At 37.9% G+C, this 18,620-nt stretch overlaps 1 protein-coding gene across 10 annotated transcripts in view; it reads left to right on the forward strand.

Moving 5' to 3' along the window:
• The window catches only part of CLEC16A (C-type lectin domain containing 16A), a 142,904-nt gene that overhangs the window by 47,447 nt on the left and 76,837 nt on the right, over positions 1 to 18,620 (forward strand). For 4 of the 10 annotated variants that reach the window (XR_008439679.1, XR_008439681.1, XR_008439680.1 and 1 more), the window contains exon 23: positions 8,749 to 10,307. Coding sequence is in view for 5 of the 10 variants with exons in the window: in XM_053992503.1 (XP_053848478.1) it covers positions 4,776 to 4,895; positions 8,749 to 9,089 (461 nt within the window). In the remaining 5 variants the exon portion in view is untranslated. Of the gene's footprint in view, positions 1 to 4,771; positions 4,896 to 7,665; positions 7,705 to 8,748; positions 13,897 to 18,620 lie in introns of those variants that run through there. The other 6 variants (XR_008439683.1, XM_053992500.1, XM_053992503.1 and 3 more) reach the window with 6 other exon arrangements.

Raw genomic sequence — 18,620 nt, forward strand, 5'->3', positions numbered from 1 at the left:
AGGTAACTTGATTTTCAAGACCTTTTCAAGCAAGTCCTCATTTTAATGGCCACTTCCAATGTTGATCACTCCTTGAGAGGGTTGTTCTGGCTATCCCTTCTAAGACATGCCATTTTGCCTTTATTTGGAAGGCCCATCTATGTCTAAAATCTGTTGCAGTCCTACAGGAAATGATGCAACTTTGTTAGATATTGAGTGTTTTTAGGTTTCACTGAACAGTATCAGCAGACCAATGTGCATTATATGTTTAAAATGAGTCTCCCTGCAAGAAATACTGCTGGGAAGGGTAATGAAAGGGTACTGATGAAGTTAAGGCACAATAAATATTTAAAGCATTCTAGCACCCAGACTCTAGATTAAAAAGCATCTATTACCTTGAGAGACTAACATATAGTCAAAATAGTCCTGCAATATGTGTAATTTCAGAATAAAATTTAAAATGTTTTTTTATATGCCATCTATTCAAAATTTTATTTTCTCTGTTGGCAAGTGATTGCTGTTACCCAGACTCTTCATGGCCCAGGTAATATGTAGTCATTGCACAGAGAAGTGCTGTCATTTGTCAGAACTCTCAGGCTACATTAGCACTACAAGAAAACATTAATTTGATGACATGTTTCTCCTTAGCAGTGTAAAAAGGCTCATGTAGTATCCTTTGCTATATTTGAATCCTCTATGGTCAGGAAGAGAAATGCAACTACAAGTTCTTACCAAGAGTGGCTAAGAGAAAACTCTGGTAAAGGAAATGAAAATAAAGAATGTGTATTATTTCTGTAGGTATAAGCAATTCAAACTAGTTCACAAAAATATCCACCATGGCTATGCTTCATTTAAGACTGAGGTCTTTCAAGCACACATAATCTGGCTTTTATAAAAAAAGGCATAGATCCAGAACATGCAATTACTCATCAAGTATAAAAAGATAGTGAATTGTTGAAGTAAACTCACAGACTGTAGTCAACAAAATTGCAGTTTACTTACACAGTGTGTTGGCATTTGTGTAACATAAACTTCTGTTTGTTTATCGTGCATTTTAAAAAGCTTGATGACAGGAGGCTGCACATTGGTTTGCAAAAAAAAAAGAAAAACAACAATAAACCCCAAACTTTTCCCTATCCTCCTCACCCCCAAAAATAAAAATAATGAAAAAAACCCAAACTAAAACCAGAGGAAAAGTATTTTGGAGTGCCTGGTTTCAGTATGCACTTCACCAGTTAGGTTGCATGAGCTGCCCACCTTGACCTTCATTGTGACTTAATCATAAAGTATGTGCAAAATGTCATGTGTCATGCAGGAAAACTGTCTTTGGGTGTGCTTTGATTTTTTTTTTTTTTTTTTTATGTGACGCTCTAGCAAATGTAGCTGTGAGGATCCACTTCTGTGCCCTACCACTGGGCACAGTCACCTTCAGCCAAGTCAGAGGAAATGAACCTGACAATGTGCAGCAGCTGCTTCAGTCCCAAATCAGGAACTTGCACTAACCTGCTGCAGGGATGACTTTTTTTCTCCTCAGAGGGCAGTTACAGAGGGGAAGACAGTGACCTTATGTGCATGAGCAGTTATTTTGTTGCAGTAGGATAATGCACAGTTGGTCCTGAGGTTCATGCATGTGGCTTAGGGATTTTGCTGGACCATATTTGCTTTGACCTTTAGGACCAAGAATCCCTGCCATGTATGTGGCTATTCAAAGGACCAGTGATCAGACTAATATGTTGCTATTAGTGTTGGAAGTGTATTTGGTGCATAGTTGCAGCATATCTTATAGTTTAGTTTCTTTCTAAAAGAATCTCATTAATGCACAGAAACTGTTCCTAAAATCAGACTAAAGCAGTAAGTGTGTATAATTCTTCAAAGCTGCTGTCCTGGTCTGTATGAAACTGCTTAGTGTAGCTGCAGGCAATAATGAACACAACTAGAGGTTTAAAACCTATGGCTGGGTGTCTGATGGTGTCTCAAGGTCCTTATTACAGACTAGTGAGAATTCTGAAATCCCTGGAGCTAGTTCTTTTGGGAGGTGTGAATGTAAGAAGGCTTTTCCCCAACCCCCAGAGTTCTTTTGACACTTTTTGCCAATACTCAGTGTCCATTCAATAGTATCATTCTTGGCATCAGTGTCTCTGCATTAACTGATTGACCAGTTTGAATATTCTCCCTTTTGTGTACTTACATGTAATTGTGATTTGTAGTGGAAACGTGCCAGGGACGTGGTGTGAAAGTGAGGGTCTGTTTGGCATGTGCAGGTGGCTGTTCTATGGGCTTGTGCATGATCAGAGCTCTGCTGAAGTAGGTGATAGAGCCATGAGCACAGTCTGTGTTATATCAGGTCATACTGACCACTCAGCTGGGATATGGAAACAATTGTTGGTATTCACCCACTTCTGTGTAAAGCAGTGTTTTTCCCTTAGCTTAACCACTTGGGGACAGTTGAAACTAAAATGCCTTTCCTCTTCTGCTTCTCAGCAGAGTGACTTCCATGATGTGAAGTAGCTCCTTTGAGGAGGAAGTAGCCAGTCTCTGAGCAGCAAGCAGTTACCAAAATCTGTTTTATGTCCCAAGGTAGCCCCTGAATGCTGCTGCCATCTGTCACATTTGACTCTGTCTCGTTTCCCATTCCATTTTGAGCACACACACACAAACGTGCGTGCCCCTCTCTGCCCCTCCTTCCCTGCTCTCCTGTTTGTTCTGGCACCTGCTCAAGCTGTTGAGCATGAAAAGCATCCTGGGTTGCTCAGGAACTTCAGACAAGAAGGCCAGACTAGACAGAGGGGAGATGCCTATCTGGGCTTCAAGGAAGCTACCTCAACTACCTTCTTTAAGAGCAACATCTTAAACCACACAGTTTTTTATACTGTGAACTTGTGATTATAGTGTCCTAAGTTACAGTTTATCAACAGATTTAAACTGGTCAGAGTTCGATATATTTTAGATGATACTTGTAAATATTCACAGAGTTGTTTCAGGAAATAAGATTTGGAACATAGACACCAATTTTTACATAAAACAGTGATAGATGAGAACAAAATAAAGAGAAATTACATGTTAATTAAGAGAAAATGTTACAACATAGAGGATATATTGATGATTAAACAGTAAAAGAGCTTTCAAAAATGTGTCACAGGGAAAAGTTATGTTATGTCAATATTTTGTGAAAGTAATTTACTTGTTATCACTCATACCTGCACCAAACAGTCCCACAGTGTTACATCAGTTGCTTTGTCATGAGTGAAATAAACTCCTATGATTCCCAAGTTTATTTGCTATCCTACCTAGTAGTTATCATACTGCTTTATGGCACAGATATTTTAAAGGCTGGCAACTCCCCCATTTGCAGTGTTTGGGGATTAAGCTTAGCCCTTTACAAGATTATTGTTCTTTAGAATTGACAAAGCAGAAATCATCCTTTAAAGAAAGCAGAATGCTTAGCAAGACAGAAAAATCAGTATCATGTTCTGCAAGTGCTGCTATCAGGTTTGTTTCTTCTTTGTATTTGCTTTTTTTTTTCATTATCATGTGCTTTTGAAATGTTGCTATGTATAAGTTAGCAATGTTCTCATTAGGCAGATTTTAGTCATCAAGTTTCAGAGCTTAGAATACAGTCATGTTTTGGCTAACCCTGCTGGAACTGTACACTTTTTAAAGTGCTTATTTTCATATATGCCAGGGATTAGATATAGAAGCTCTCTTACTGTAAGTTAGCAGTCTTCCAGAATTATGAATGTATTAATGTCATCTGTGCTGTATTTTATTACTTTTTAAGCTGTCTTAACTTTTTAAAAGCAATTGGCTTCAGTACATAAGAAAATGTTTACATCAGAGCAATAGATAATGAGGACTTCACAAGGCACTGATCTGTGCCACTTAAGCTGCATTTTGTGCTTTTGGCAGGTAGTGATGATAAAAGATCTAAAATCAGTACTGAGCTGTACCTTGTTGCACAGAACATATTGGATTCCAGTCTGTAAAATTAAATTTCCATTCCAAGGAGAGGGTGATTAATCAAGCTTGGAGAGCTTATAAGAGCAGTGCCTGCCTTCCTATTGAAACCATCTCTATCTCTTCCCTGTATAATCAGTAAAGTAAATGTGGTTTGACCTCCTGTTCTGTGAAACTGTAGTAATTTTCTGACTAGGTGAGGAAGTACTTTTGTTCTTAGAAAGTTTCTTTTCTAGGAACTTTCAATGCACCAAGCATCATCATCTGAACTGCTGTTATCTTTTTAAACCCTGTGTTTGGCTTTATCATAAACCAAATGTAAATGCTATTGTTGGGTATGAGAATAGCAGGGCTGAATGGTCTGAAGTGTTGTCACCTGCACAGTACTGCACCGCATATAACTCATGGCCAGGGGAAAGGAGAATAATTCTGTGTCACCAGAATTTGTGGTAAATAACTTCTCTCAAAGTCTCTAAAGCAGGTGAGTAGATTGTAATGCAAATAAATACCTGCCAGCCCTCCTTGATGTAAGTGCTGTTGGTACTGCCAGACATAGCCCAAACTTACAAACATTTTCCGATAGGAAGCGAAACATTAAATCCATATAAACTCATTTATTTCTAAAGAATGAATGCTTCCAGCTTCAGAAGTATTTCCCAAACGTAGAAGGCTCTTGGTGTGGTGTCAGATTGTATTCAAGATACCAGCAGTTACGGGTGTGTCCTTGTCACTTACTCTTGTTGCTGCTCTAACATTTATCCTTTGTCTCCATTCCAGTTTCCCTTCCCTGTGTCATTGTTGAAGCCTCTGTATGATTTCTGGCTGTGTTTCCCTCTAGTAAGGTCTGGCAGGAAAGGACGCCGGCGGGTGTTTAGTCTGTCGGAGGCTGACAGTCACGGTGGACACTGGGTTTAGGCCTTCCAGCAGCAGCTGCAGCAGAAACTCCCGCAATACCCACTCAGGCAGGTTCCTCCATAAGCCTTCACAAGCCCATAACAATCAATAGAACATATTTGCTTTCCATGCTGACAGCAATGACAGTGAGGTAGGAAACTGAAGAAAGCATCACAATATTTGTCTCTCTACGTTTTGTTGTGGGAGAACTGTAAAGCAATAATGAGCTGTTTCTGAAAGCCTTGTCTGCAGCTTCTCCCATGTCTCTGGGCACTTGTGCCAAAGGTGGAAATTGTGCTATCAAGCCTCCAGCTTCAAAGCAGCCATGTCTTCATTTGCACAGGGCAGCCCTGGCTGTAGTGAAATTTGGTAAGCACAGGCTCCTGAATGGACAGTAATGCAGGTCCTTGGCCAGCAGCAAGAAATCTATTTATAGCACAGGTCGAATGGACGGGCATTCAGCATAAGACTGTTCCTGGACTCTGATGGCACAAGCTTAATATTTCTGTGATCATCAGATTCTGACAGATGACTTTAGGGACTGTTTGATTCTCCTTACCTTAGGAGGAGGAGCAGATGCAAAAGAATATGGAAATATGCTCCAGATGACCTTTGTTACATAATCTGTTTGAACTTGTATCTAATTTTCTTTTCTTTTGTTACTGTCATGGCATGACGATACTTTACTCTGCTAATATTTTATAAATACCCTTTTTCATCTTTATAGATTTAATTTGCAACTTTTTGCCTAATGTCTTGTAATTTGTATTTTTGTTATCCTTTCATAGTATGTTGCTATACAGCTTAGGACACTTCTCTGTGGATGATATTCATTCTTTCCTTTTTCTGTTCTTTTCTAACTTCTTTCATAATAACCCTTCTTAACATAAGTTAATATAACAAGCTGAGTGTTTTAGTTGGGTTTTTTTTTTGCTGTAATGATAATCTCTGTAGCATTAAAGAAATGCTGAAGAACATGTAAAACTGTTTAAGGCTCTGCATCCAAAGAGAGCTAATAATAGCCCAAAACTTGCAAAATTACACCTTTTTTTCAATAAGTACAATAAGTTTGGAGGTATGGAAGGCTGTTTGTTAGAACTCAGTATTAAGGTCAGAACCATTTTAAGAAATTCCCCTGCTTTTGTTGCAGATCTGGCATATATTTTGTGCCAGAACACTCTTGCTTAAATACATCAAGGCTGGGGAAGAGATAAATAGAAGTGCTATTTTCTAGTATTAGGTGATAACCTTTTGATATTTAAGAGCAGAGCATATCTCAGTGACTGGTAGTTTTATCCAGGGAAAAATTAAAAGTTTTCTTTTTCTTTCTATCCAAAAGTCAAACTGCAACAAAGTGTTGGGAGTTTGGGTTTTTTGAAAGCCAGTTAGTATTTTTACATCGAGTATAAAGGGGAGTTCCAGATATTAAGTAGAGAAATTAATCTGTAAACATGCTGGGTATGTGAAACTCTTTAGAAACAAGAGCTTGGTACCTGTCTTGGTACCTGCTTAAAGACAGACATTCTTGTGAGCTCTAGACAATGTTCAGAACTCTTCCTCCTCCACCCCTTTGTGTGTTGGGATTTGCTTTCTGGTCATTTTGGCAGTAGTGCCCCCCTGGGTAACAGCAATTGGCCATGTTCCCTGAATTCAGTGCCACAGTGATGGAAGTGAGGCTGGCAGTGACTAAGGACATCCTGAGAGGAGAGAGACTGGCTTCTAGGAATAGTAAATAACAGCTGGAGGGAAGCAGAGGAGAGCTCTGATCTTGTATTTCTCGCTTGTAATGCTGCCACTGAAATACTGGGCAGTATATTCTGCTTACTGGTTTTGATATTTTTATCTTTCTTCTTAATGTTTTTTTTGAGTCTTTTTTGTAGAAAATTTGGACTTGTTAACTCCAGATACTTTTTTTTAATGATGACTTTTTTCAAATAGTTTTTGTTTGTGGCATTAAGGGAGTCAGTTTAACATTAACATAGAACCTGGAAGGATGTGGGAAGGATTTGGGGACCATCCAGCATAGCAAAACAATATATATGTCTTTCATCATTTCAGTAAATGCAAGTATTAAGAAAAGACATTGATACTCTACTGGGAGAGGGGAAGGAATGATTTAAGAAATGAAGTGCAGGTTCAGAAGTTAAATAGAAATGTGTTGCATACAACAATCTGAACAGAATGCCATTGATTGATAAGACTTTACTTACCAGAATGCCTCAGGTTTCTGAACCCTGAATTTGGGTGACTATTCATGTTACAGTATAAGTAAGATTAAAAACGTTTCTTGGCAAAGAAGATTTGATATCATTTTAAGATTGTTTAGATTCAAAAAGCAGAAACTCACTGTTCTGTGCTTACTGAAATGTTAGTGTTTAGCTTGGAATTCAGAAAAATGTGTTGTGTTTCATTGTTTTAGCAGTCAATTTTCCATGTGATTCTTGCATCACTTCCTCTGTTATCAGTTGCTACATTCTCACTAAAGCTTCTTGACAGATAAAGAATCTGTAGGGTTACTTTCAATCTGTCCTTATAGTTCAAAAATAACCACTGATGTCTCTTTTATTTAAAAGTAGACTTTTTTACCATCTTATAAATCTTATTTTTATCAAAGCAAGAAGCTTTAGCACCAATTCAGCAGAAAGTACATGTGAGTGGTTTCTGGAGTGAGAATACACCATTGTTTGGGTTATCTTACCAGAAAGGTAAAAAAAATCAGTAATTTTAGTGTTATCCACTGTTACCTTACTGATACCCATTCCATTCTCTACTTTGCTTTTCCTTTTTTTCCTTTTTTTTCCCTTTTGTCTTATGTTCATGCTTTCTGTTTTTTTCCAGGACTAATTGGAATCATATTGAAACGGAAATATTTTTAAGGTCACTGTGTATTAAAACCATAATTAATCCTTAGCTTCTGTATTCACTACATTGCCTTCTAGGCTTTTCTGCAGATTCCTGTACACTTGAACACATGCTGTTTCTTACAAAAGCTTTAAAACTGGTCTGTCTTGAAGCTGGATACCTGTTACTTTAATGGCATCTATTATTGTAGTCTGAAAAGAAAAAAACCCAACTTTTCTGGGCATACCTGATCATCTAAGGCTGTGTCACCTCATCCCATCCATTCCCTCTCCATCCTGAGCCAAATGAACAGCTTGCTTGACAGTTCACTAAGATTTTTAGAGGGAAGGACAGCACAAATAGCTATTAAGGTTGGAGGGTTTTTTCATAAAGTAGGAGGTGTGACAGCATATCAGTTTTCTGTAGCATTTATGCTTATTCTCAGTTTTGAGTGTTGGATGCTCCATGCTTAGGAGGACAAAACCCCCATGTCTCACAAGGCTGTGTAAAGCAGGCCTCTTGCAGCACCTTTCAGTTGCAGTAAGGACATGATCCTCCTTCCTCTTCTGCCATAATTCTGCTTCCTGTGGTTGAGGTGTCGCTTAGATGTGAATCTGGAGGATGAATTGAGATAATGACTTCCAAATTTTTGTAAGAAACAGGCCACCTTTTGGGAAAGCTGGCTGTAGAGTGGTTCTTCAGTTTTTTCTTTTATTTCTAAAGATCTTACTGATAAGGGGTAGCAGTTCATTTTAGCTCATACTAAATACTGGAGAGGTTTTCTTTCCCTCAACTTCCTCTCTCTAAGAATATTCTAATATTGATACATATTCTAATACTAAATGTACATAATTGCCTCGTTCCTAATTTGAACATAATCCTGCTGGTATTTTAGGTTATGCCTTTATAGTATTTTGGTTTATTTCTAATTACTAAAATGTGGATGTGTAAGCATAGTGCTTCACAGAACTGCATTTTCTACTCAGTTATTCTTGAACACTCATGAATGATGGTGTATTGTTAGGCTTAATGTACATACTGACTTGAATATTGATTGTTCTTGGTGTTTTCTTTTCTCAGATGATGCTTCAGCTCCGGAGCAGCCTCTGACGGCCAGTTCTGGTCAGACAATGTTGACTGATGAAACTCTTTCAGCTGTTTCAAAGTCCAGCAAAAATGCTGTAAAAACCAGTGACACAGAAACAGCCAACCTGTCTCCCAGCCTGATTCCTGCACAGCAGCCCACGATATCCTTAATCACAGATGACAACACGGACACGCTGAGCGTGGAGTCGCTCACACTGGTGCCACCAGTTGATCCACACAGCATTCGAACATTCAGCTGCATTCCTCAGGCCTCTTTGCAGTCTGAAGCTGAAGTTGACAAGGTGAAAGAGGTAGAGGAAGAATGTTCTGACTAAAGCCACTGTAATAAACAGTGAAGGAAGTGCAACCAAATTGTGATTTGTTTTTTCTTTGGGAGTGCAGATACTTCTGGAGGCCTGAAAGGCCTCAGGTCCACACGAAGGGACCAAGTGGTGACAGAGAATGTCAGCAGGTTTTAGAGCCAACATTGGATACTCAGCATATCTGAACTGGAGAAGAAAGAAAAACCCAAACTTGTGAATCTGGGTTGGTTCTTTCCTACCAGTTTCTGTTATACAAGAACATGAACATATTTCAGAGGATCTACTGTCTTTCTAATAGGAACTAATTAATTATAAAAGGTCTACAGTATTATGACAAAGTGACAAGACTTTTGGATACCCAGATTCATGGTACTGCATTATTATGTCTCTGAAATGGGAGACATGCCATTGACCAGAAAAAATTATATAATATAGGACAGAGGTAAAACTTCCATTTGAGTCAGGGTGGTTTTTATTCAGTTTGGTGTTTGGTTTGGGGTTTTATTTGTGGAAGAGGGATTTTGGGGTTTTATTTGGGTTGGTTTTTTTTTGGTTAGTTGTTGGTTTGTTTTTTTTTTTAAATCCTGATCTTGTTCATCTTTTGGAGGTCTGCACAATACCAGCAGGCTTGGCCACATTCAGTATTGTCTTTGTAGGACTCCAGACTTAAATATTATGTTTTCCTTATGTAATATTTATTTCAAGGTTTGATTGAAATTTAAAACACAATGCTTGTTCAAATTAACATAAGGGATTCTTGAGACTACTTTAGTCTTTGCTTAGCTGCCTAGAGAGGAATGTAAAATATTTTAAAAGATTGCTATGGCTTGTTTGTTCACTTCTGACAGTCAAATTGCTACACATCTGAGGAATGGTGATATCCCTGCAACTGAAAGACAACTTCAAGAAGCAGACAGAAGCAGTTTCACTCTAAAGAGGTTTTTCAAATTTTTCATAGTCATGTAGGAAGAAGGTCAGCATATCAAACTGATAATTCCTTTGCAAGTCTGATCTCAAAAGGTATTTTAGTTTTTTATTTTCCTGTCTGGGATAGTATCCAGTTAAACAAAATTGCTACATAAAAGTGATTCTGAGTTAACATTACTTCCTAGATCCTGACACCAAGTTGACAGAAAAGGGAAAGATGTTTATTAAAATTTGGAATGTTCTTTGCTGATTTGATACATAATTTAACATGAAAGGAATTTAAGATTTTTCATCAATTTCCAAGTAAGTTAATTTAAATTAATAGTAAAATGAGTAGCTTGTCAGTGCTGGTCTGTTCTTAACACTGAGTTGGCAATTCCCCAAAGGAGGACTGCTGTTTACTTGGTATTGATTTCAGTCACCACTGCAATCTGTTTCCTCATTCTGTCTCTACTGGCATTGAATTCTTACCAAATGGGTAAAGTTTTTATCCACTTCCCAGTTGCTTATTGTACCATTTCCTGGCTGTCCTAGGGAATACTGGAAGTGATTTTTCAGTGATAAATGTGTATATGTATGTGTGTGTGTGCATATATATATATATATATATATGAGATTGACTAATTCACAGGTACCACTTTTCTCACTTTTTCTGTCTTCTCCTTCACATAATAATTGAATCTTTGGCAACTGGGTATATGAGGTGTCTGCTACTGAATGCCAGTATTTTTTCCCCCCTATTAACTTTTTCATGCAGTTTTGATTTCTAATTTTCTGGGACTTCTACTTTCTCTCAGATTGAATGAACTGATACTCTGACCATTCCAGAGGGGCCCAAACTCTAAATGAACTCAAGAGTTAGGTGTCCTCAGTACTGCAGTGGATTTTGTGTGAAAATCTGGCATTACTAGAATAAGAGCCTGCTTTTTGGGTTTTTTGGTCTCATGCTTAAGATGAATTGGTACTCATGCAGTCACTGCACAAGCCTAGACACATCAGTAGCAATCTGGGCACAAGGACCACATGATTTTTTATTAGCTGAACTGATTGCAGTCTAGACTTTCTCTAAAATGGTTCAGCATTACACTGTAGTCTCAGTAATATTCTGAAGACCATTATAAAAAATGCCTCACTTAATTAGAAAGCATTTTATGTTAGTTATTAACCTTAAATTCTTGACCTAGATTACACAAAATACCACTGTGCAGGCTGAGTTCCCTTAAATAGAATTCACTTTAGACTGGAAAACCTTGATCTTAATTTATCACATTTCAAATTCACTTCTAGCAAGATTCATATGCATATTCAATGCATATGAATAATCTCACCCCTGAGCTGTACTGCGCAAGAAATGGGTCAAAGGGAAAGAAAGGTGACTTTGTGCTTTTCATTACCTTTGAGTGGCTTTTAAATTTCGTGATCACTTGTCTTCACAGGAAATGACTTAGATACTGTTATTAGGAAAATAAAAGAATAGGTGTGCTGTTAATTTGCCTGTGTCCCCTCTGGAGTAAAGCCTGTTTCTGAGATCCAGCCTAAACCCGCTCCCACTCAGCTCCAGCCGTTTCCTAATTAAGCAGTAAGATGTGAGTGACTGTAATTTCCATGCTTACTGCAAGTGTTTGGGGTGATTACTTCAAGCAATCCAGGAATTCAGTAATTGCCCTGGAACTGTGTCATTTCACTAGCAGTAAAATAAACTTTATGCTTGAAGATGGAGGTAAGCTATCAGACAAGCAGGTCAAACTGTGTGTGTAAGGATGAAGGCACTTCCTAAGAGTAGACACTTCACTGACGTGGTGCTGTCACTCTGGGATAGTGCTGTCACTCAGTCGCTTCCCTGCAGGAGCTCCAGAATAGTCTCAGGAGCAGTGGCACTGACCACCAGGAAGTAGCAGTCAGAAAATCCCCACCAAGCAAAACGTTCTGCTCTTGTCTCCACTAACCAGCTGAAGTTAAACTTGCTTTTAAAAGAGCATTGCCCAGGCAAGCAGCTGCTGTCTGGGAAAATAAATTGTTTAGTCCTGTAGTTGAATCAGAGATCTGCAGAGACATCAGCTGGGGGCAGGGAGATTAAGGCCTTTTGCCTCCAAGCTAATTTAGTCTTCTTCTTTCAGACAGCCTAATGTAGCCATCTAAATATACATTGAAAATTCTCTTCTTAATTGCTACTGTCTATCTTCTTGAAAGAGTTTTTTGGTGTGTCCCTGGTTCACCACCTCTGCCCTACCCTAAGATATCATTCACTTGGGCACTACTCTCTATTATCTAGCAATCTTTGGAGAAGTTCTCCTGTGTTTGCCTGCTGTGTTTCTCTTGACCTTTCCCAACATTTGCAGCATGAATTAGAAACAAATAGAATAACTCTTCCCATCTCCTATTGGATTCTGAAAAGCAGAGGGGGATCCAAGCAGGGCTTGCTAGGGTGGGATGTTTTTAGGGGTTGGGAGGGGAATAGTTCTTGGGGGCTTTTCTGCTGCTAGTTACTTGAGCAGCAACAAAGACATAGGAGATGCAGTTCTTGACTGAGTCTCAAACAGAGGGTTCTTTCATATGGAAACATATTTTTATATTACATTTGTACAGAATTTTCCCTATTTTGATCTCCCAGCATTTTTAGATTTGCACGTTGCTCAGATTTGATTTCTTTTGCAAGGTGTTATAAAATATATATTTTGTGTTTGTTAATGTATTATAAATGTAAAGCTAAATTTTGGTTGTCTAATAAATGTGCACTGTGGTGGTATCTGGATTATTGTTTTGCTAACTTGAATTGATTGGTTCTTAATATGAAAAGGAAAAACTTGTCATTGTTGGGACTGTCTTGTTAGAATAAATAAATGCGTGGAGTGCATTTATTTTAAAAGTAACTAAAAATGGCTTAAGCAGGTAATGACTAAGAATACTTGATAACAAAAGTTAAGGTCCAGAGTAGTTCACAGGATTCTTTTAAGATCATAATCTGAAGATTCATGAGATTTGTTTTTTAATCTTGTTTCCCATTACTTTTGGTTATGGATGCTCATGCTAAAGTAAGTTTAAGACACATAGTAATTGCAATCTGATAGTATGTATAAGAAGATCTGAGGGTTAGTGTTTGTCTTTATTTAAAGACTAACTGTGGCAAAAGTATTTACAATGAACATGAAGATATTTTTTTTTAAGATTGAGAATAGATTCAAGTGTGCAAATTTATAGACTATTACAATGTCTAGGAGCTTTGTTTTGCCCAGGGACAGCACTAGCTATACATTGTCACAATTTCAGGAAACCCTCTGGAAGCATTATAAAATTTAGAAGATAATTTTAGGCATCTCCACTTGTGAATAGTTGTGTTGATATTTTTGTTGCAAACTTTTTCCTTCATTTTTAGCTGCTTTGTAAGTTTGTTTTCAGTGCAAAGAGGTAGAAATGTATTTTTCTAGAAGAATGAATGTACCTGGGATTTAAGCACTACAAAAAGCATTTAATGAACATGGACTATCCTCCTATGAAATATATTTCAGTAAAGTTGTCTGAAATGTAGTTCATTTGAGAAAAAAAGTCCTGAACATGCACTTATATTTACATGGAAAAAAGCCCAAATATGTTGTGAATTGAATTCTGAAATGTCTTTCTACAGGCAATAAGTATTAATTATTTAAAGTAAGTTATGTTAGACATTTGGAGTTAATGTGATATCTTATGTTAATTTAAAGAACAATGTAACTAAGTGTCTGGGAAGGGAGTGGAGTTAGAAAACATTGGTGTATGTTTCTGAAATCCAGACTTCTGAGTCTTTATTTGCTGGCGTTGAGAATTTGTCGTGGCTGTTGAAAACCTGGACAAGAGCAAGGAATAGACCTTTCTTTGTAAATGGAACTTGGCAATAAAAATGGTGTTACTAAGAAAACTTCCTTCCCTTTCATATGCTGCTGCATGCATTTGATGCACAAGGCCATCCAAAAGCAGTGAAAGGCAAAATTTGCAGAACCTTGCTTTTATTTAGAAGAATTTTGTGCATATGTGACTTTTAGGCATTTTCATCTTTAAGTCAGGGTAATTTGCACTATGTATGCAGGAAAGACATAGCAGGAGAGGGAGCAGAAACAGGCCTGGAAGGGTGATGGAAAGTAGATGAGACCAAGGGTTAAGGGCTGGGCAACATCTAAAATATCTGTGAACCACTTTGAAAGTGCCTGTCATGTGTGATTTCTTCCCCAAATATATGCTTTCACCCTCTGCCTCTTTCTCTGCTGCGTGTTGCCAGTTCAATATATGGATTAAATCCAACCAAGTTATTAGTTAGGTTCTTGTTAATTAGCCTCTACATCTATAGGAATTTATCAGAGTCGATATACTTTCCTTGGGAAATGTTATTTCTCAAAATAGTCATTGCTCCAGAAGATTTCTTAGGAAGAAATTCAATTACATTTTACCATCAAATAAGCAAGATAGGTATCAGAGATAGGGGACAACACTGTGATTTACTCTAAGATACAAATATTAAATCATGGTGTATTGTGGAAAATGAGCTTAAATCTGCTCCTGGCAGCCAGACTTCCTAAATTTTGCCAGTAATACTGCTTTAAGGATGCCAATTTGTGGCCAGGAAGGTCCCTTCCTTCACATTTGAAACTGCTTTTTGATTCTGTATCCTGATGCTTCAGAACTCTTGCAGCCTTTTGTCTTGTAGTTTTTCCTGTGTCTCTTCTCCTAAACCTTTCTAGACTCAGACACTAAATCAGATTGAGCCTCTTGACCTGAGTTAATAATGATCAGAGAGGGAACGAAAGCACAGCCTCCAAACCTCTTGTCATACTGATGGGTTGAAAATGAACTGGACAGAAATGCACTGCTGCATTAGTTCACTCCTAAGTCCTCAGAAACATATAAGTGTAGCAACTTGAACAGTCCTATCATGGGTAAATCCACATCTTTATCAGCAAGATAATTTCAGCATAGTTATAAAAATAAGTGAAACTCTGTCAATACATACGTCTTTGTCAAAGTAACTCTTGTCTAAGTAAAGATACAGCATTTGGAGATTATCTCTTTGTTCTTTGACACTTAACCTTTGTTTCCATGTCAAGGAAGGAGTTCATGGATGCAGCAGAAGAAACTGCATTTCTATTCTGCTATGTTAGAGCTTGTGTGAAGACAAAAGCTGACTTGGTACTTTCTGGTGATCTTGAATATGTGCTGCATACAACTGGGAATGAGAGATGGCTGTTTATATGAGTGTGTTCCCTGAAAATTCGATTGAATTTTAAACTCATACATTTAATCTCTCAAATAAGAAGTAGAGGGAGTTTCAACGCCTGGAGCTGCAAATTTCCAGTGGCAAAATTGGAAGATTTCAGACAAATGTTCACACACGGTTAGGCTGATGGGGGAATAAGTCAGTCTGGTTGGATGGTGCTCAGTTGTGTGTCTGCTTTTAGCTAAAGGTTTTTAACATCAGCTTATCTGCAAATATGTCTAGGTCTTAAAATTATTACTGATTTTTGATGCTAGTTCTCTAATGGATTTTATGAGGTGAAGTTTTTGATTATTAAGTGCCTTATTATTCAGACTTGAGATTTTCTGAAGTTGAAAGTTGCCTGTCCTCAGACACTCAACTCTACAAAGCTGAGAAATGTTGTGCTTGTTGAGTGGAAAATACTGATCTCAGCATTCCATTCTTACTGTCTTGTCCCCAAATAAAGGTTCATATTTCACACAGGCCACAGGTTTTTTTGGGGGTTTTTTTGGGTTTTTTTTTTTTTTTTTTTTTTTTTTTTTTTTTTGGTCTGTTTGGATGACTGATAAGGACAGATGAATTCTTGGGCTCTGTTTCTTAGTTCCACAACATTTTTCTCAGCTTTAGAATGGAATAAACATTGTGACACCGGATGGGAAAACAAGCTGTTATTTTACTACAGAAACAAATTTTGTCTTGTGGTTAATTGAATTAAGATATCTTTGTGTAAATTTGTCCTCATTTAGGGGTCATTTATTTGAAGCAGATTTAAGCAGCTGCTTGAAACTGCATTGTTGATGGACCAGTGCATTGAGAGGAAGAGAGCCAGCCTGGGTCACCACTACAGAGGTGCTCAGAGCTGTCTCTGCCTCAGCAGCCAGAGCTACCAGAGATAGAAAAAGGAGTTTCTGAAGGAGGAGAGAGGCAGGTAACCATAATGTCTTAGGAAAAAGAATTTCTAGTCTGCAGAGAGAGATGGGGTCTTCAAAAGAGAAAAGTAGTCCCGCTCTTTCTAATAGCTAATTTGAGGGGCAAGAGAGAAGAAACATGGTTTTATAGTACTTTATATGAAATCATGACCTCTGTTCAGGCTATCAATTACTTAACTGATACTACAAAAAGCTCATCACCTATAAGAATATCAGACACAACTGTCCATAGCCACACCTGTGTTTAAGTCTTACTCTTTCTCCACTACCATATTATCTATGCAAACCCAGTTGTTGATGTGAGAGGGGTGTAGCTAATTCCAGAGTTCTTGGGAACAAGATGTGAGCAGCTTTGCTACTTCTCCACCGTGCAGTTCACTTGAATTTGCTTATCACAGTTTATCAGCTTCAAGGCTTTCCTGCGAAGGTGTTCTTGGTAACCACTGTCTGTTAGATAAGTTGTCATTCTTATGTAGCTGCCAAAGTGCTTTGGAGGGAGATAGGCTCACTCAGCACACTAAATTTTGGTGAAAACAGGTCTTGCAAGCCTCCTTGAGAGTTTCTGAACAGATCTTCAGCTGAGATGTTTTGTGAGGGAGGGATACTTGTCAAGTTTTGTCAAACCACAGATCTCTTTGAATGACAGTCTTGGAGCTAAGCTTCCTCTGTTTTGTCTGAATCTGCAAAGAAAACCAGACCTGTTACGGGAAATCAGAGGTGCCTTTTCTCTCTCTGTGTTTACATCTGCTCACTCTGCACAGTGTGTGTTATGCTGCTATCAGCAGGCTTCACTTGGGCTTCAGCTTAACAGGATGTTGGACAGGTCCTTCCTGTTCCTAAGTTCACCCTTTTTAAACAGATTAGTGGTGCACTTGGGAAGCCTGGTTCATGTTTGTAAAGTGCTTTGATGTTAAGCATTAATCTTTTTATCACCCTGTCATAAAGAGATGTCATTAAAAGCATCATTCCAGTCTTACTGCTTGCTCCAGTTAACATAGTTCCTGCTGAATACCTGTAATTTTCAAAGCAAATAATTTTTGGGGTTTTTTGGCACCATATCTCTGTGTCATCTGAACAACTTCAAAACTCTAAGAAAAAACTCTTAAGTTTTTCTCTTAGCTTCTAGGAATGTTTGATTTAAGATTTGATCATTATTTGCAATGGTTCGCTACTGTCCAAAATGATTCGTTCACAGGAATGGGTTTGTCTGAAAAGAAACCTAGTTCCTTCTAAATTTAGGGGGGAAAAAAGGAAGGGAAAAAATCTTTATATTTAAAACCTTTTCAGTCTTTTCTGCTTCATAGCAATGATAGTAGGGAAATTATTAATCCACTTAGAAATCAAACTGAATGTGTGAGTCGGTCTTAGAATGTTGAAACTGTTTTAAGCATCTATTTATATGTAGGCTAAGAGAAACGTGAGACTTAAGAAAGAGAAAGGAATTGCTAAGAAAAGCAAGAAAGTGAAGAGTTTGCCTTCAATTTAGCCATAGCAGTATGATGTACAGACCACCTCTGTAAAAGTTTCCGGTATTAGTAGCACAATTATTTGGGAAAAACATTGCAAGAATGGCATCATTTAAGACATGACAGTAAAATGCCAAGTCACTAAAAAGGAACATTTTTTAACTGCCTCAGTGGCAGTCTTATCTGAAACTGATAGAAAGTGTAATCTGAAATAATGTGGTGTAGGTGAGTAGACGTTCCCTTTTGCCATCTCTGAGTTGGGAGATGACAAACTTTTCTCCTTTGCTCTGTTAGAGGGAAGTGTTACGTGTTAGTAGTCATGAAGAAATCCTTAACTGCTTGAGTTATCAGTTACACCACTGAAAACAAGGTATCTGTGAGCCTAAGAACCTCCAACAAAGGTCAAATACAATAAAGAACTGTTTATCAGAATAATTCAACAATCCCAGTTGGTCAGTCTCTTGCACAGAGTATCTGTCAAAGACCATACTTGGTTTTGGTACAATTTTTCATGTGGAGCCTGCTTGTTAGAAAAAGATTTATCATGAACTAGCTGAGAAGAACTGGAATAGGAATAGAAAGTCTATGCAGAAAGAAATAGATAATTCCTTCTGAAACTTTTTTAGATATCCCAAAATGAAGAACCAGAAGTGGCCAGTAGTGTGGGGCCTATAAGGCACTCCAACAATGAGACCTAACCAAGACTCACTCATTAAGTATTTCTTATAACAGTAAATTAAACATTACCTGAGTGAATGAAGGGAATGTATCTGAGGGAAACTAGTCTGTTGATTTCTCAGTATTTTCAAGAAAACAAACACAGAAGTCACTGCAACCTAGTGCTAGAATGTACCCTTGGTAGGATTTCCTCAGCTCCCGTTGATAATGTACTATTCATTCCGGAAACTGAAATTCTGAGTAGTCCTGTGACTAACCTTGTTAATGTGAAACACTGGAGGATGTATTCTTTTTTAATTACTTATTGACTCTGAGTTGGGTA

The sequence above is a fragment of the Vidua macroura genome, chromosome 16 (assembly GCF_024509145.1).
Source record: "Vidua macroura isolate BioBank_ID:100142 chromosome 16, ASM2450914v1, whole genome shotgun sequence".
Lineage (NCBI taxonomy): Eukaryota > Metazoa > Chordata > Aves > Passeriformes > Viduidae > Vidua > Vidua macroura.